Below are 21,060 nucleotides of genomic sequence, written 5' to 3'. Positions count from 1 at the left end.
TGGCAATCGTCATGAAAGCATAAGCGTTTCCATACTTCGGAATATACCCAGCAGCACATTGTGTCGACATTGCACGCTGTGTGAAGGCAGTCGCTCTTTCTCTCTTTTTTCGCTAAACGATCACGTGCTTTCTCACTGAAGGAGTTGCATAAGCGGGACCAGTATATTAAATAGTTTTTCACTGTAGTTTAGGAGCCAGTATTCCTTCGTTGCGTGTCTGCGTGTCGTGTCACCGTTGTTGTGTATCGATATATGGATAGACAATTGCGTTGCGCCATTACGTACAAAGAGATACAAAGATATACAACAGAGCCGATCGGCTGTTTGTCAGTTTCTCGCTGTCGAATAGAACAAACGATACGATTATTCAACCGAGCCAAATCCATTGCTTATCGTCGTTCGTTACGATGTTAAGCCGGTTTCTCGGTTTTGATACGAATACGCAACGACCGGAAAATTGGGACAAAGTTGCAGGGCATTGCGCTGCATCGTTTTACTGGCCGATACACAACGGCAACACGATACAAAAATACGCAGCAAATGGATACCGAGTTGATCGGATTCTGCGTAATGAAAGATCGAGGTCGTGGCCTCGGGAAGCTTCTCGTAACTGATTCATGGATGTGGTTGCGGAAGAGTTGGTCTAAGAAAGGGACGCGAATAAAAGCGATAGAAGAGAATAATAACAGTTGCTTCGGGACGAAAACTGAGAATTGTGATGGAAACGTGGTGTAGCAGAGAATGAGAAGAGAGTCGTTGTTGAATGAAGAGTGTCTGTGGAGAGGTAGCGTGATACTCGCGAGGAAACGAATCTAGAGCGAATTCTTGTCGGCTGACGTGGAAAATCGTACAATAAATAATAACAATGGAGCGGAGGAACGGATTTCCTCCGGCCACGAATATATAATATCTTCTGAAAAAGAACGTGGATACGTTCAGTCAGATGTTGGTTGAGGATGAAACACGAATTTCTGAATATTTTTAGACTGGACCAAGGAGAGAAGATGTTCATGGGTAAGGACGAATCAAAGAGACAAATGGCTGCAACAAACCTGTGCAAATTCTTCTGTCTTTCTCTTTCGTTCTGATCCTTGGCAGGATATCAGCTTACAAAGTAAGGCAACGACAATAGTGATAAATGCTTTTCAGATGAAACAGAACCTGGAAGAGATTGGAGGCCACCAGTTGCTGTACTTAGTTGTTTAAGAAAGATATCTTCCCTTAAATATCGAGGAATATTAAAAAAGATAACTTAGTGAAATATTTGCTCGTATTTACAGAGCTCAGCAGCGGCAAAGAGACCAGTTTATCATTGAAGTTTTGAATAAATTTCCCTGTGATAAATATAATACGAGCACGTTCTCGTATCTAACCAACCACTGCTACCCGAAAATCCATTTTGCGGAAAACCATTTTGCCATCCAGCGAAATTTCTCTCTGAATTCGAGACAGTTCATTGGTAGAATCAATTGGTAGAAAAATTGGTAGAATCGAAGCTTTTTCTAACGATTGTAGTCCAATCGACCACGAACTGTTATCTCGTTGTTCGAACAAACTGCGGACGTTCACAATCCTGACGCTACCTGTTAACCTTCGCAACGGTGGAATTGGCATCGTTACATTCAGATCCGCTGCTTGTCAGTTTGGAATAAGAAACTTGTTGCATCGTGGATCATCGCCAACTTCGTATCCTCGTCGCACGGGACGAGACAACTAGCTTGGCGCATGAGATCTGTACATATCTCTACGTAAAAGACGTAAACTCGAAGTTAAAAGTAGATCGACACTTGAGAAATGGTAGATAAATTAAGAAGATCGACGAAGTGGCACTTTTGAGACGATGTTGATACTCTGTGTTCTCGTGTTAGATCGAAATAATAGTCTGCAGATTAATACATAATTTTTTTCGATGGAAAAGTAGGATTTGTTTAACCCTATTCGATGACAGAAACAAAGAAACGACTGGAAATTAGAGTTAGTTAGATTCTTTTAGATTTGGACTATTTAATTTTTTATTAGATAGTTTATCGAGTGTTTCCTTAATTGAAGTGTACCATCTGGACAAATATATACAATAAATGGACATAGCATATGATAATCGAGAATTAATCATGAAATATAGTTCCGAAATTGCGGTGAATATTCGGTGGTGCTCTAATAAATTTTATTAAACGTCGAATTATCGGATAATTTTCATTATCAAGTTGCACGATCTACTAATCAACCCATGATTATAACAATAATGTCCCAGACATTGCTTGCAGAAAGCAAATATAAACAAGTGAAAATATTATTAACTCTTGAAATCGAGGAATATTCAGAATGTTATCAATTATTATGTGAACATACATCTCGTATATGAAAATCATTACCGAAATGCAAATTCATCGAGAATATTTCACAATTATTCAAACTATCGGGAGCGAACTAAAAGCATCGATTCGATAAGCATGTGATAATAATATTTAATTATCATTATTATCACTGGTTATTGCTCGACCAGCGATAAACACCAAGAAGATATCATTCAGTATCGAGTCAAATATCGAAGAACTACGACACAAATGAACCTAACTCCCCTTTTTTCATTGCAAGTTTTTCCTACTTCTAATTAACGATGGGAGCAACGATTCAGATAACGTTGATTATTTTGGATGAAGTTTATTTCGCGAATCACAATTTCCACCGACAATCCACGTACGTATTTCTTTCGTACAGCTTTGAAGAAGAACCAAAATTAGATGTCTCAGCGCTGTTTATGACTTGACCTGTCTCCAAGAAACTTACACGTTTCGCTACGATGATTACGAACTCCGAACGACTTTTGCTTTTTGGAGCAGAATGCAGTGTGATGTGTTTAACGCGCTGGATAAAAATATTTGTTTTAACGAACGACCTGTTTCGACGTACAGTATTTTTCTTCTGATATATTTGCAATATTTTTTAGTACTTTCCTTCTTTGCCATTTGTGAATTTATTTTTATAACCAGATCCTTCTCTAGAATTTCTTCCATTGTATTTTAAGCCACTTTCAATGACAGAATTATTGATTTTGTTCCCGCTAAAACATTTACTGTGAAATTCTGTAACATGACCTAAAAAGAGGTGCATACGGAGGTTAGTCACGCGTGTCCTTAATAAACTTATCAACGAATGCTAAAACCAATCTCGATAATCCATTACACCCATTAGTTTATTAGAAATCGTACGCTTCTCTTCGAATATGAAATTTCTCTACCGGAAACTTCACTTTCTGCTATTATGTTCTTTCTATTTTTTCGTTAATTCTAGATTTTTTCCCGACTAATTACAAAAACGAATATGATTTCCAGTTAATATATTCATGCCCATACTCATTTGAGCGATTTTTATTTTCTCCAACAAAATTGAATTGCACTGCTAATCGCAAAAGTTTGAATTCTTCGAACTTTGAGGCTGTTTTTTCGATCTTGTTATCTTATATTTAAATTTTCTAGTCGAGATCTAAATTTGCAACGCGATGAGAACTAACGCAATTTACACGACAGATTGTTTCGTTAAACAACAATGGAACAGAATGGAACTTAATTCCCTTTGTTGCTCGATTTTGTGAACGTTAATTTTTAGGAGAAAACTATACTTTCAATCATAGATTTTTAATACTTTTATACACGTGGCAAATTTTCCTAGCGGTTTAGTGCGACGTTTTTCTCGTATTCTAGAGACGTTACAACTGTAACTTTTACGGATGTCACAAAGACTCTTGAAACGACGTTTTCAATCATTTACTATGACTCGTGAAAATGTCTGAATATTTGATTCTTCCTGTACTCTTCGATCATAAATATTGCGCAGCACGCATTGACAAGATCGAAGAATGAACCTGGTAAAAGTGACACAAATTTTAAATCGAACTTTTGAAACTATTTTCGAAATATATCGAGCAACTTACTGATCCTGAAGAATCACAGTTTTCTCTCGTTTTGAATCCTTCGCAAACCCTTAACAAGTAATTAATTACTCAAGCACAGTTTCGTCGTTTTAGAAAATAATTATTCGTCAAATAGATTACAACGTTGCGGAATGAACACCAAAGATCGATCAAAATATCAAACGATAACAGTGGGAAGTTTCGAAATACCGAAACATCAACTATTCACACAATAAGATATAATCGACTCTATTTTAACGGCAGCCAATTCGAACATAGACCACAAATGTTAAACTGCAGAGTATCGAGAGGAAAATTTTGAGGATCGTAGGAGCAACAAATCCGTGGCCATAGATTACTCGGTGGTTGCTGCGGATCGTTTCCGATAAACGTCCGTATAGCATCGAGGATACTGACTGGTTAGGCGTTGGCTCACGTTGTCGGATCTATAGAGCCGGCTTAGCTTTGACAATGGCATGGCGCTGGTACACAGTCGAGCCACAACAAGTTGCCGTGTGACCTTAATGGACTTTCGATTGAATTCCTCCGAAGCAGAGGGACAGGCATCTCGCGTGATGGACAACCACACGACACACGATGCACACACAGACGTATGCTCACATATTTGTATGTATGCGCGTGCTTGACGAAGAAATTACGGTGCCAACGATTCAGTGGACAAAAGGTCCATTCAACGACGATTCATCATGCTGGCACCAAAAATGCTTATTTCCAGCTATCCTCCGATTTGTTTGCAATTTTATGTAACGATAGACGATGTGATTTGCAGTAACTGTTCGTGATGAATCGTAAATTTTCGTGATCCAATGCCGTTCAAGTCTCGTTCGGATTAGTTAGATTATCCGAACTCAGTCGAAAATGTTTTTAACAATGCGAATTTCTTACCTAGTTGCTTTCGTAGATTCTGTCAAATTTCTATGCTAGTTTCTACGAAATACACTATACTTATGCGAATTTATATTTTCTTACTCGATTCGATATTTTGTTTTAAGCATCAAACGAAGTTCACGTTCGTTAAGCTAACGGCTGGTCCGAAAAAAGCAGCAATTTCTAAAATCCAAATCTACAACTTTAGACTCGTACGAATGCAAGTTTCAAGTGAATTTAACTGGAACTCAGTCAACTTCCGATTAATCCGAACGAAACTTTTCACTTGCGATGGTCGAACCTAGCCATCTACGATTTTTCGATGACAGTCGAGCGAATGTAACGATTGGAGGAATTGATTGACGATCATCTAGCGAACATACGCTTAGACAATATTACAAGCGTAATTAGCATGAAGAGGATCTGCGGAAGTTTGTTTGGCGATAACGACTAAAGGATGCTTTCAGACAGAGCCCTAATATGTCTTCAATTACAACGATCCATAATAATTGCACTGTCCTGACACAAATGAATAATGTTCACTTTTACCTTGAACCTTGGTTACGTCGTATTAAAAAAAGTATGCCAGTTTCATGATAACATCTAGCGTAATATCGGATATGAAATATCTTTCGGTGTGTATGAAACGTAGTTATCAATTACAACGAAAGTGTCGCTAATTACAAACCTTTTTCCCTTCAGCGCACATAATTTACTCTTCAAAGTCAAATCTAAACTTCCACAAACTCATCTTACGAACTGTCATTGGTAGCAAGGGCATGTAAAACTGACTTACGCGTTACCATTTCCTCCATTCCGCGGTATTCGTGTACAAACCTCCTGTGCCTTCTCGTGTAAGCTACGACATTTACATTTTTTCGAAAAGAATAAGGGTAGCATTGAAATAACTTTGGAAGAACTAGCGACGTTCCACGAAATTGCTGTTACGAACGTTTCCTATTTTCTTGCCTCGAATCGGAATTTTAGTAAATCGGCTGGCAAATTGTGGATCGAGGACGAGCAGACAATTTCGCAAACTCGACTTCATTTATGTTTGTTGAGAACGAGTTTCGAGAACAGGAGCGAACGTCGTGAAATTCTGCCTTCTCGAGTGACAATAACCTATGGAGTATTCGTTCATTTTTTAAAGTAAAACATTTGAAATTTCTCGCGTTTCGTGTCTTTTAAGTAAAGTTACATTATGACAAACAAAGCGACCGAACAATGACCAGTGATAATTTTAAATCGAACGATGAGAAACAAAGATGGTACGAAGGAAATTTTCCCCAATTTTGACTATTCGACTATAGTATTTTCTAATCTTTCCTAGTCGTTCTTTCTTTTTTTCATTTTTAGGAAATAAAAAAATTTTACAAAACGCGATGTCTTTCCCGTTTAATCCACTCGATGTCAGACTACATAGTCTAAAAAATTGCTGCCCTAAAAGGTGCCAACAAATCTAACTTCGATCTAATTTAATCTAATCCTTTTGGCAAATATCGAACACCAAGTGGATTGAACTGAGAAAATATAAAAGTTGTATAACGTTTTCTTATAAGTAGTTTCAATAATTTTTCAAAGAGCAACCCTTACACCTATTCCAATCCTATGAATTCTAAAAAAAAAAAAGATTCCAGTCGAACAGTAGAAATTAGGAAAAGTTGTTAAACTGCATAATTACCGAAATTTTATCCAAGGAAGGCAAAATTCTCATTCGAGAGAGGCGAAAGGTAAAATGACTGACGAAGGAGGGCTGTTTGAAGAGGTTGTGGTCGGAAGGTTAGACGAACGTCCTGGAAAATGTAGCCGCGATAATGGCCGGTGAACGATGTTCTTGTATCCAGAGACGAATGTAAATTATGCAGGTGACATATATATGCGCGCGCGTGTGTGTATGTGTGTAACGATGACACGGTGTAACGCGCGAGCGAACATCGTGCGTGTAGGATGTTGGTCGGACGTGTGAGAGTAATCGGTAGGATTTATGGGCTACGTGTGCTCCAAGGAGGATGACGTGTGAAAAGTATGCACCCGTTCGTCACATCGCATGTACATGTCCCTTTTGGAATTACACGTTGTGTGCATGTACGTGTATACTCGCTAGAACCAGTGCATATAGAGAAATAAGTAGGTTGAGACACGGTCGGGAGACTCGTAAAGCGATTGCCTCGAGGGTTTACTCTGTTAAACGAGTATTTGTTGTTTGGGGGTTCACTTAAGAAGGTTACACGTACGTTAACTCTTTAAAACTGTATTAGAAGCGAGAGAGTACGGTCTAGAGATATGTATTAGGTCGTCCGAAAAGTTTCTTTCCTTTTATAAGGAAATAATGGATGCACAACGTTTCCCGTTTTATATTATTTTGTCGAATTACGTATGATCCATTTTGTTCTATCGAAATAAAGATCACAACGTTCGATAGATTAGGTTTCATGTTTGTATAAAGATGCATCGTTGTAAAAGACGTGTCTGTAAAAGAAAGACACTTTGCGGACAATCTAATACTTTTGAAGTTTTAAAGTTGCAAGGCGTTGAGCTTGATTAAATTGTGAATTCTTATGTAGATTTATGGGTTTTACACTTGTTAAGTATTTGTTAAAAATTTGGATATTTCACATACTTTTATTTTGTATATACCTCGTGCGCGTCTTTTTCATTTTTAGTCTACTTATGGCTACGTACATGTCATTTTTCATTTAACAAATGAATCGTTGAATCCATTTCAATTTTAAATTTATTTTCTTGATCTTCTAAATTTCCAATTAATAATGTTTCTTTTGTTTTGTTTTGAGATATAGCCAAATTTTTATTAACCGTTACTGGTTATAGATATGTCTTCGTTTGAAACTTATCAAAGACTAAAAGAAATTCGATTGAAATGAAACTTTGATAAAACGACACTTGGATACATTTACTATTACCAATTATTTCTCAAACACTCTATCGTATACAATATGTTTTTATTGAAGATTTATTGGAAATTAAAAGAAAAAGGTTTGAGATTAAACTCCGATAAAAGAATACAAGCATGCAGATTATACGAATTTTAATAAGATCTTATTGCAAAACGGAACACGAGTAACAAGCATGTTATATTACTTCTAGCAAGTATACACGGTATTTTTCCAATTTAACGCGCAATCGAATCGAAAAAATGTTCATTTCGTGTGTAGATTGGTCATTGTCAGTGTTTTGCGATTAACTTTCTACTCGCGACTAACGCGTGATTTTTCTACAAGCTAGTGTCTCTCTCATCGACGCAACTCTATTTCCGTGAAGTAACATTTACAAGACTTTGTTTAAATCCACTCGACGAACCAAACATCTCGTCTAATTCGCGTAGTGTCACAGATTCGCTATGTCAAAATATGATATGTATACATGGCTTCTATGCACACCGTTATTTTCCCAAAAAAATTCATCAACAGACGCAAACTGTCACTCGCTACATCAAGACACATCGACACGAACAATGCAATCTACGAATCTTGCGACGTAACATTTGAACACTTTCGACCGGTGTCACGGAACGCAAGATAATTTTCTCTCTTTTTACAGGCAGCGATTCGTTTGTAAAATAGAAAGGAAGATACAGCGAAAGAAAGACAGATGCAGAGGCAGAAATGAAGAGCAAGAAAGATAGAAGCAGAGCAATAGGCAAAGAAAAGAAGAGACGTAGAGTAACGAATGAAGAATAAGTTAACACGTTCGCTGTTGTATGGATTTTCATGAAATATGCTACACAAATATTTTTCATATAGAATTCTTTTTGCAATAATCCATACGTATAGAGAGTTACGCAATATTCAGACAAATTGCAAATAGATATTTTCGTAATAACTGGCGCAAAATATTCTCATGTAGGTGCAAAGCCTCGCAATATCGAACAAAATTTTTCACAAAAATTTCCTCATTATTACATTTTCTTTTCTATTTGAGCTGCTATAATGTTTACGTAAACGCGATACAGTGAACGTGTCGAAAGAGAAGCTTAATGAAAAAAGAGAGAATATCACGAGTGATCCGCGAAACCAAATTTCTCTCTCTCTCTGTCTCTCTACCTGTGTAGTCCTCTATTTTCATACAGATATGCGAAGAACGGGTGCATTCCCACAAAGGCACAGCCAAATTTCTATCACAATATATAGAATATATAGGTAATATATAGACGTGACAGTTAGTACAACACAGCAGCAGCCGGCAGCGCGTTAGATTCGACGATGAAATTATATTTAACGATCACAGATAAACAGGAGATACAGCAATGTGTGAGATAAATATGTATACGCGATCATGTGATAATAACATATACATATTGTTGTGGGAGTACAGAAACAGGATCATAGGTGAGGGGAAGAAGTAAAGGAGGAGAAAATAGAAAATGGAAAATAGAATAAAATAAGAACGCGGTGAGAAGTGGCGTGTAATATGACTTTGCAAATGATGATATAAATAAAGAAATAAAATATCAAATAATAATAACAATAATAATAATAATAATAATAAGAAGAAGAAGAAGAAGAAGAAGAAGAATACATTGAGGCACACAGGTGGTACACACAATATGTATCGTATATAGAGAAGATAGATGTAATATAATCGAGCGCTGCACGTTTCATCGTTTTGTTGCACGGAGGGGGTGCATAACCGGCCATGACCGGCGGGCACAACGAGCTGGCCACAAACCTGTAATGGCGATCTTCGCGGACCACTTGCTGGTACCGTCCAGAACTGACTGCTTCACCGCCGACATGTGACCCGCATATGCTTCCTCGTCGACCCCGAAGACTGACCTAAACTCCGACGAGACTTTCTTTCACATGTGCTGTGCCAATGGCCTAGATCTCGTCCTACCTGTTTCATCTCTTTCTTTCTATTTTCCTTTTTCTTTTTTTTTCCTTCACCCCATGTTTCCCTATCTATTCTCCATTCTATCTTTTCTAACTTCGAGTCGTCCGTTTCACTCGATTTTCCTTTAGTTTCTTTTCCTCTCGCACGAGACACGTTTCATCGTTTACTCTCCGACTAACGTTTTCTTTCTTTTTGCAAGCGTCGCGTGCAACGTGTAACGCGTGCTCGTCGTAATTGCATCACGGGATAATCCACTGCGTCGAGGGTTGCTAATGGGTTGCTGCTTTCTCTCCTCTAATTGCAATCGCATTTTTGCTCTGACCAAATGAATCTTGTTGCCACACTTGGTATTCTGATTTCGGGATTTTAAAATGTCGCCCTCGCGGAACCGGTATACGACTTTTCAGGCTGATTCTACGATTCTGAGTGACATGTTGGAACAGAAAGTTTCATTAACGAGCTGTAAAGTTACACCGATGCTGTATTTTTATTAAATTCTGGATTTTTTTATTGTTGTTTAGTACTGGACGAAATATTTGGTTTTAAGGATTAAAGGTGATTTTGGAACAGCTTCGGAACAATTCGAAACATTTTTTATTACTTTTACTGCTGTTTTAGTAGGTACTTTTAGAAATAAATTAAATCAACAACACAGGTTTCTCTAGCATAATTTTTGTTAATAATAGGAAATCGAAGAGCAAAAATTCTTTCTCAAATAATTCAAATACATTCTGTTCTTTGATGTTTCGGTCACCATCGTTTATGTGGGCAAAATCTCGTTGAATTTTTACTTATTACAATTTGAGCATACCACGTTGCACACGACGCTTTATTCAGAATATATCCCGATAAGATTTTTTCTCTATACATCTAACAATCAGGTCCAAGATTTTTGTTTACAGCTGAATTTATATACGTATCGTTACATGACAAGATCATATCAATTTCTACAAATACAAATGAAGCCAAAATTCAATAATGAAGCTAAAATTCAATAACGTCAAACTAAGATTATCCATGTTGTGCTCTTAAACAAAAGGACCCGTCGAAAGGACCCGAAACAAATTGATCGATCCGCGAAAGCTATCGAGGAAAAGAAACGCAATTTATCCAAACTTAAAACTGTCGAAAATGTACGCTTCGTAACTTTTCGACTGACAAATAACTCTGTTTATCGAAACGTCGATATCACGGTCTGATCGCGCATAAATCAACTTCCGTGCTACTACGTGGATCCATTCTATCGACGAATATTTTTCATAGAACGGATATTTTCAGCGAACATGCGCCCTTTTGTAATTAACGCGTTCGGGTCATCGATCAGACGGTTAACGAGGTCGTTGATTGTCCGATAGTAACTAAATTTTCTTCTACGTATCTTCGACCTTTCGAGAGCCATAGTCGGGACGTGCGACCAATGACTAGATATATTTACACATTTTTTTCTCACCTCCCCTCCCCCCTCAGAGAAGACGAGACCCGGCCTTGTGCATGATAGCGAGATTTTCGTTTCATTTCACACGTTCGTTCTCGCGCCTTTTTACCCTGGCTTCGCAGTCGCCATTGCCTTGCCCTTTTTCACGTTATGGACACGTTCAAAGAGATTGCTTTCCGATTATATCGTGTCGGTATACTGTCACCATTGGATACGTTGCTTCCAATCTCGTTTTGTACACCTTGTACAATTTCGCATTGCAGACCATTCATGTTAGGTGATATTGGACTGCGCAAAATCGCGAGACGAGGGAAATTTCGTGATGAGAATGTAATCGTGGTGTGTGATGTAAGGAATATTCGTTTTTAGAAATTATTTGCCCGTCTGTTTCGTATCTGTCGAATAATTCCTTTAATTATTTTATATTGAAATTATATCATATTCGTACAATACGAGCATGCGTATTTTCTACCAATATACGAGGAAAAAAGGCACGTGAAAGTTATTCATTTGTAAGATTGAGTTTTATAATTAGAAAAGTATCCTTTTTATTCTTGCTATGAAAGCGAAATTCTCTTAAATATAACTTTCAGAAACTGGATAGTTTCGTATATCGATCGTTCGTGCAATTATGTTCCTGTAAAAAAATACTCGAGTTCCGCCCAAACATGGAAATGTATTTCTATTAATCTGGGGTTTGTAGTTCTTCAGAACAAAAAGTCGAAAATTTTCATCTTTGAAAGAACTCGTTCCCTTGCTTTTACTCACATTTTATTTACACCGTGTAAATACAAATTTTCCGCGTTCCATCGCTTCATTTAGCGAGGATATCTGATTTTCCAGCGGCATGAGCGTGAAACGCGATGCAAAAATGCTTGATACAACGTTCGAAGACCGGTAAACACGACGCTGTACTTATTTCTCTGGCAATTCTCATTCGCAGGACGACGATAGCTGCTTCATTAACTAGTAACCGATGAACAAGCATGGAGTACCTTGAAACGAAACAACCATTGCGCGATGAATTATCCATTGACGTTCGATGGATCGGTTCTTAACGTATTCACGAACGGGGAAGCAGTATTAATTAACCCCGATTCCCACTAATTTATACACCCGATCGCTTAGTAGCTTTTATCGACATTTTAGATCGTGCTCATCGCTTCGAGTAGCGGATATTTCGATATTTTCAATTCTAAAGGTTGAAAGACCGGCTCCATTGGAAAGACGATGCTTGAATAATAATCGGCTATTAATGTTAATCTCGTGGAAATGAACGACAAGTTTTTTTTAGAAGGAGCTAAACATACTTTGCGTTAAGCGAATGACCCATTTAAGAAGAAATACATGGTTGAGTGGATTGTGATTTATATTATTTGATTCGCGTAATTTCACGAAAGTAGTTCTTCAGTATAATTGCGGATGAGTAAGAGTTACGATAGATGGAATTACTTTGCAAACTAATATTTTTATCCGTCTATAGGTTTAAGTAGTTGAATTAAAAAAGTACGATATATTCATCGAGAAGATAACTTTCTAAAGAATTATATATTATATTATCGTAATAATTTTCATATCGTAGGAATAATATATGAATATACTATAATACAATAAGTTCATTTATTTCCTATTAAGATCAGTAATTAATTAATTTGTAATGATAGTTTTAATCAGCCTCAAATATCTCGGAATAGAAATTGAACGTATTATATAATTGTTAAATCCATACCGAATTTAACTACTGTTAAAAAAGTACTGCTTACGAACAAGAACGTTGATAAACTCTGATTATACGGTTTTTATCATTCTTTGAACTCGATACGATCACGTTCAATTACTCAAACTTGATAATTAGTATCAGTCGCGGAATACAAAATTTCGTTTAAGACAGCAAATATTTTCTTCTACGTGAAAATGAAGATAAGAGATAAAAATGTAATATAAGGAACAATTGAATTCGTATAATTATTCATATGTATTCCTATATATCGATCAAGTGATCGAAATAACACAATTTTCATAAAGAAATTCTACTGGTACGTATAACAGGTTGTTAAAGAAACTCCATATCAATTTATAACTTCTTTATAACATAATCCAGAAGACCAAATATTCTTGTGCCGAGACGTGCATCGATAATGGTATTGTCTGATTATAATTCACGGTGGTATTGTCTCATTACAGAATTCGCACTAATGAGCCGCGGATCATCAATAATAGCCCCCTGGAAGGCAGCTGCATCGCTGATTAATTTCCCAGCGTGTGAAGATACGATTAGGATGGCGTCGCATAGCGTCGTAGCGATTATGAGGCTTGCAATGGAATTATCCGGCCGATCAACTACGTTATTATTAGCTGAAGTTTCGAAGTAAGCAAAGGAACGCGGATTAGGCACGCGAACGAGCACTTCCGTTGCTTTTCGGAACGATCAACATCGATGTTCCTGCCTACCTGCATCGGAAATTGCAATTTCGACCTATGCGCTGCCGTTGATTACTTAATAACTGATAATGAGTCCGATCGACGCGTCTCTAATCGCATTCAAGTCGATAGTACGATTTCGTAGGATTGATCGTGACCGACGTAACACAGGACCAAACATCGCGTATAACTCGAGGAAATGGCACAATTGCTTCACCGATCTATGATTGTTGGAAATATTTTATTAAAGAAAATAATAAAAAATTAATGAAGAAATTTAATGCGTTGTATAGTAATATCTTTCGGTACTTTTTCGGTAATTTTTCGTTTCACATTGGATATTAATTAATGGATATTAAATATTAATTTTAATTTTTCGAATTGATATTAATTATTTCTTTCGTGAGAATTTCAAGAATTTTCTGTTTAATATTGCAAATATTAATCGCTCCCTGTTTCATAATTTTAAGAATCATTTATGCGATTTCAAATTGATATATAAATTTTCAAATTTTCGTTAATAATACACGTATATATGATATTATTGCGAAGGTGAATATTGAATTCTATTCGCCGTTTATTTTGGCAATTTTATCACATCTGTTAGTTCGTTATATCTTTTACTTGTTATACGTAGATCAAACAGTTTGGACCGTAGCTAGTGGACGTATCGCGCTTGTTGTTTGTTTAGTTTCATTCTAAGATATACAGGACTTGATAGAAAAAACAAAAAAAAGATATCTCTTCCTCGTTATATTTTCGTTTTGTCCGAACAAACGACGAAAGCTAAATTCGATCTACTCTCTTTTTTGTTTTTTTATCATTAATCGGAATCCGATAGTACACGTCATGGCTTTTAAGATAACTGGCATACATGTACAGATAATATGTTTCAATTTTTGAAATTTCCATACATATTGCCTGTTTTACTCTGTATCAATGTAAACGTAATATCAATGTGCTTCATATGAAAAAGAGAAATCGTAGAACTCGTCACTATTTAATTAATAATTATAGAAACAAGACACGATGAATATTTAATACGTATATCTTTATTTTGGAAATCATTGCATCTGATTACGGTGGCGATAAATTGAAAGTTAGAAAACTGATATATATTTACATCGAACATAACAGAAACGCCGGGGGACATGTTCCACCGATTTTTATGACTGCTATGCATCAAAATATATTATCTTTTCCTTTTTCGGATAAAAATTTTTCCGTGCAAATGCCGCATCGACTTCGACGTCGACTTATAGGTATACGAAACATATATCGCGAAGAATACTGCAAAATATGACGCAGATTAACGAGTGTAAAGATAGAGTTTCGATAATACATAGTTTGCAAACGCTGCAAATACATGATACGTAACGAGAATCATAAATTGTGTATACACAATCCTCGATTTGCATCTATTTCTGCTAAACTTTGAAATACATGTGTTTTGAAATAATTTATGCAGATACTAATAATTCCATAACGATTCTAATCGTAAGTTAACCAGTATATTATACGTTTGTAGCATTTCGTGAATACTTTTTATAAAACACGCGATTGTTTGAATACAACAAGCTCTTTATTAATTATAGTCTTATTTTCTTATTTTTATTAGGAATATTAAATCCTTATCGAGGAGATTCTTATTCGAGGAGCTTATTTTCTCAACTGCTGTGCATTTTGAATTAATTGAATTACTCATATAGATATTAATTTGCCGTAAGTATATTTTCCAGAATAGATCGCATTTGTTCATTTATTTAACGAGAGTTAAATGGCAAAGAACGGCATCTGCTTCTTTCGGGAAACGCAATATTCTTCTCGCTTTTAAAACATAGAACATATTATTTTGTACTTAAAATCAACTTAATAAAAATACGCCACCATGAATATGTTGTTAGGTATGAAAATACTAAAGTTCAGTTAAATTATGAGCCGGCTTTAATGAAATGTCAAACGCTGCTTCCACCGTAAAGGTTAAGCCTCTCTTTTTTCATTTATTAAAACTCGGTCTGACAATCGGTATATAGTGAAATATTGCGATGCAACCACAAAGGAGTTAATAAATTTCGAAAATCTTCGTGATTAAATTTTTCATGAAAATAATTACTTTTGAAACTTTTGAAGCTTTTGAAAAATTCTCCCTTTACATTCGAAACGTATCGATTGTAAATTCTGGATTTAAAGCAAAATCAATGCTCGAGTCGCTGTAAGTGGTGGCCGTAAGTCGTTTGAAGAACTTGCTTGGATAAGCAGATTAGAAGACGGTAAAGCAGGTTTATGAGATATTCTTAAGAAAAGAATCAAATAAAAAAATATCTCAGAGTGGATATTCTGATTTTACGAGCTTAAAAAGTAACGGAAGATACAGTATCGTTCATCGATGCTATCGACCCATTTAATCTTGTAAAATTGCTCAATTTTAATACGAGAAACTTACCGCTACATATCTGAATATCTGAGAAAAAGAGATTACTAGTTTGTATTGTGATATCGTTATACGTGTAATTTATATTTCTCATGAATTTTAATAACTTTGCAACCATCGTCATGCAACGGAAGATGTTTTATTATTCTAAAAGTCCCGTAGGTTTTCCAATCGTGATCTGTGTGATTATACGTTTTAATGTTCTTTGTGACGAGTTTTAACAAGTTCCGTAACTCGTTGACCCGAAATGCTTTTCAACTTTGTCGGTTGGGGAAAACTAGTTACTACCGACGTTAACTTCCAGATGTACCTACATGTTCGACTTAATCCCATACACGCTATGTACTGTTTACCAAGTTACCGAAGGAAACGTTCCCAAGGATTAAATATGTGTTACACAATTTTGGATTTCTTTTTAAGGTGATTTACGAATTTTTATATTAGTTCTATCTCCAATAAGTATTTATTACATTTGTTGCATCGTTGATTTTTGGACGATGTTTAATAGAGGAATCTTTTTAGCAACTTTTAATTCTAATCTACATGATTATCGATTAAACGTTAACAAATGTTAAATACATTCGGCTAATAAACTTCATCGTGAAAGTACTAGATCGTGTGTTTATTTTATGTAAATATAACTGGAGATATAACTGGAGAAATTATGTGAAAATTTGTATTCGTTTCTGATTTCTGCTATCTGTTACGGATTGTTACATCGAGTTATCGAAATTGTTTAAAAAATTGAGATTACGGTTTAGGATTTCAAGGAAATTTCTGCAGAATGTTTTAATTAGATCTCTCTGAGAAGTTATCGAGATTGTTATCAGATTCTTGAAAATATCTCCAAATCCATCGCGCTATCGATGATTATTTCTCACACGGTTTTCGATAAAACGCTTTCTATATTTAAGTGGATTCCACGTGCATTGCGATATAACGATTAGCTCGGTGACCTCAAAGACTCGACGTGATCGCGACACCGCTACAAATTTCACAGCTTTACAATCGGAAGTTTGATCTTGATCAATCGATCGAACCTTCATCGAATCTGCATCGTCTCGTTGGTATTTTCGAGGAACTTTGACAGAGAAAATGGGCCAGGGCTCTTTCATTCAGCAAACACCTATCTATTTTTCTGTCAGCGAGCAAACGTCGCTATAATTTCGCGTCGATATCGAGTTCAATATAAATTGCAGACTTGAAAATGTAACATTATATTACGTATTTCATTTTCAAATCGCCAGAGATCAGCGATAATTGATTCGATTGATTCTAAAGGTTATAAATAATAGTTAATTCTTTGAATTCAATTTTTACCGCTCACTTTTCCTACTGTTTATTCAAGGTCTCGATTACACAATTAAAAAACGCCCAGATTCGATTCTTAAATCCTATCACGAAATTATTCGTATCATATGAAACACTGTTTGCAACAAATCCTAATCCCTGGCACTCTTAGCTTGTTAGTTGACTCATTTCTCGACAAGAAATTTCTATAATTATGAAATTAAAATCGAAGAAAGATACTATTGAGATATGTATGATTTTATGTGCTAGACTAAGTTAGCTGCGTAGTAGTGATACTTGTATGTGAATATCAGTGCGTGGAAGTATGTGTGTGCGGCGTCTCGAAAACGGAGAAACGAAAACTGTTCAGTTAACAGTCTGGTATTGAAGAAAGTGTTGAGACGCGTGCAAGTGTGTATCGATGAATATCATTGAAATCGTTTATCAAATAAATATATAACTATTCTAAAATAAATTCCAACCGTAAATTTAGTGTTCCTATACCATTATTTAGGCTATTAAGATCCAAAATTCTCAACTGATACAAATCGATGACGTTAGTTCTAATCCTTTTACATACAAATATAATGTAGTCTATTTTTATTAGAAATGCAATGACACGTAAACAGATGGAAGATCTGAAATCTTGAAATTCGAATGAGTCAATTCGTCTTCCCTGGTTAACGGGTTAATAGCGAAATTGCTGTCCATTCTTGTCGCTCTCACGGAAGACTAATTGTAATTTAGCCAATTGTTACACGTGTCTCGAGCCTGGCCGCATTCTCCAACTCGACAAGTACAATTCTCCTCGCTGGTAACCATATCGTAGAAGAGAACAAAAGCGTATTAGGCTCACTGGTAGTTTTTCAGCTGGAAAATGCGAAAGTGGGGTATACATATTTTGAATTCCGTGCTCTCGTGGACAGATCCAACCGGACGATTCCGCAAAAAAGAATAATGCGACGTGGCATGTTGCGTGAGGTTGTTGGGAAAAGGGAAAAGATCGTAGTCGCTTTCAGAGCTCTTTATTGTGCAACGGACGGCCAACCTAAATTTACCTATTTCACTGTCCCTGCACATTCTGAATGCCGCTATTTGCGCACGCAAATTTGCGGTCCTACGATAACTGGACTCAGCGCGGCTAACCCATGCAAATGCAAAAACTTCTCGAGCTCGTTTTGCAACGCGAGTCGAAACTTCGCACCCGGTGGCTCTGCTAGTTGACGTGTAATACGAATTTCATTCTGCTTCTGTCTTTTCAGAAATGGAATAATACGCGCTTAAACGTAACAGGCTCCCTTTCACCAGTTTTTGAAATAGTTTACGCGAAAGTATTTCAATTTGTGAAAATTTTAATTGTATACCGTTCCCTTTTAATATACATAGTTCATAATTTCGTTGATGATTATTCAACGGATGAAACAGAAATGAAAATTTGTATCCTTTGTGTTTTATCACTGTAGAATTGTTTTAATAAGTGAATTATTAAAAGCTTTTGCGATGCTAATATTCGTAAGAGTGTTTCTTCTTTGAAGTTAGCGATCATTTAATTAATTATTTCTTGTGGAAAGGTCAATATTTTTATAGTTTCTGGTTTATCATTACAGAACTGTTTTAATCGATTCATTAAATTTTTTTATGATCAAAATCGTACGACATTTTGTATAATAATATATAGTATAATATATATATATATAATGATATGTATGTAACATCGAATATTACTACTATTAGACGATTTATCTACAAGTTATTGTACGTGCGTAATGTTCAAATAGAGAAAAGCCAGGGAACGACTTGAGATATAAAATACTAATTTATACATGTATCCTATACATTCTATGTTCATGTATTTCTATGAAAAATTCAGTCTTACAAAAATTGTAATACCTCGGTTAATTCCTTAATCATAGACATGTTTCGCGTTATTTAAAGTACCTTAAAACAAACGATAATGCGCATAATCCTAAATGTAGAGTTATTGTTATTATTGTAATTATGTAGAATTAAATGTTCTGAATTATTCTCGACGGTATAGAGAATAATACAAATCTCGGTACTGACCGAATACTATTGTGTTATATAATCATCTTTGTCCACGAGTTTTGATCAAACGTTTGCCATTTTTCGACCATAAATCCCACCGATCCAACTTCCTTAAACTTTCTCAAAGAATTGCAATTTTTGAATAAATATTTTGAATTCGAAGGCACGTATACAGCAGTGATAGTGATTATTTTATTTACATTTTCTTCTACCGAAAAAAAACGGCAGAATACTTTGAGTTTAAAGAGTTTAATTAATAATTTTGTATACCGACAGGCAATGGCGACGGATCATAGATTCAGCTAAGTGGATCGCAATCGATCGACTGTTTCTTCCCTGAAAGTTGTTTGTTGCCACTGACGGGATTTTCCGTCGAGTCGATTATGCTGCGACAAAAGAAAATCGGGAAGAAGAGAAAAGATATGCTAAGAAGGACTCACCGGATCAGCTCGAAGATCTCTGGCTTTTCTCGTTCCCTCTGCTGCATCCTCTCCTTCATGGCTGTGATGATGCTGTTCGCCTTATCCTCGGCGCCATGCTTCGAACTCTTCTCAGCCGCTCCTGGGAAAATGAAAAAGGCAAACGGTGAAGATTTTACTTCGACAGCGTAACGTTGTTTAGCCGGTTTTAATAGAAAATAACATAGAATATTTTGTACAAGGCTTATTTTGCGACAAATACTCTACGCTTTATCTGCTGTTTCTGTATCAACTGTGTAGGGTAGTAAGAAAATAAAAAGGGTTCAAAGTTTAGACTCAAAGTAGATTACATATTTATGTATTTACATTGCATTTAAAAGTGAATAATACAGAATATGGATGAATTATGTCAGATAATAGCGAGGTGGATTATTATACATGTTGGTTGGTTTATTAAACAGACGAGTGATAAAATGGTAATAGTCAGTGTATATTAAAATCGCTTTAAGTACAAGTTCAGATCTCAGCGAAACGTTCAGAACACGAAGGAATAGACACGTTCGTAGTTTATTATTGGATAATTCTGTAAGTAATACAGTATAAATTGATATAAATTAATACTGTACCAAATTAAACGAACAGCTGCAAAATCGGCTGTTTTTCCTTCCATCATCATTTGAAACCTACAGTAGCGATTCGTCACTTTATTCATTCATTTTTGAGAAATTGTAACTTAACTGTTTAAGAAACTAATCAATAGCGTATTTTGTCTCATCGTCTACGCTCGTTTACCATTATTATGCCAAATTTTCTATTCTCCTTCCATAAAACTCCTGCCGCGACGAGTTCCACTGTTTTCCATAATAAAACTGCATTAATTATGGAATGACCTAATATTTTATAGAAGTTTCTCTTAGTTAAGGGATTTGCCAGTTTCATAGACGTAAATCTAATTAAATCAGACTGTGAACAAAATAGCGTACGGATTACGCAATTATTTTTAATTTTTTTAGCTGATCTAGAAGGATATATTCCTTTATACAACATGACTGTACTAGCAGGATGTATTAACGTAATCTGCTTTAATCAGCTGCTGTAGGTAGGTAACTAATCCAGCATAAACACACTGTTGCGATACATAATAGGGATTAGAGTGACGTTAAAAACAAGACACACTTTCTATGCTTTATTAAATTCCTAACTAAATTCTAATGAATAAATAGTACGTGTGCGTATAGAAGATTTGATAAAATACAGATTTACGGTTCGCAAATTAATATTACCATTTTCTTCCTTTCTCTCTTCTTCTTTCTTTTTTACGTTCATTTGTGATGTTTATTTATTACGAATTATATTTATATACGGTTAA

At 35.8% G+C, this 21,060-nt stretch overlaps 1 protein-coding gene across 9 annotated transcripts in view; it reads right to left on the bottom strand.

Annotated features, from left to right (window-relative positions):
* The window catches only part of LOC100744677, a 126,354-nt gene that overhangs the window by 41,340 nt on the left and 63,954 nt on the right, over positions 1–21,060 (bottom strand). For 7 of the 9 annotated variants that reach the window (XM_033318645.1, XM_012380705.3, XM_033318647.1 and 4 more), the window contains 2 exons: positions 19,713–19,833; positions 9,485–9,591 (listed from right to left, as the gene is read on the bottom strand). In XM_033318645.1, the coding sequence (XP_033174536.1) occupies positions 9,485–9,591; positions 19,713–19,833 (228 nt within the window). The remainder of the gene's footprint in view (positions 1–9,484; positions 9,592–19,712; positions 19,834–21,060) is intronic. The other 2 variants (XM_033318646.1, XM_033318653.1) reach the window with 1 other exon arrangement.

The sequence above is a fragment of the Bombus impatiens genome, unplaced genomic scaffold (assembly GCF_000188095.3).
Source record: "Bombus impatiens unplaced genomic scaffold, BIMP_2.2 scf_0106, whole genome shotgun sequence".
NCBI lineage: Eukaryota > Metazoa > Arthropoda > Insecta > Hymenoptera > Apidae > Bombus > Bombus impatiens.
Note: the sequence above shows the minus strand (reverse complement) of the source record. Positions and strands in the feature narration are given on the sequence as shown.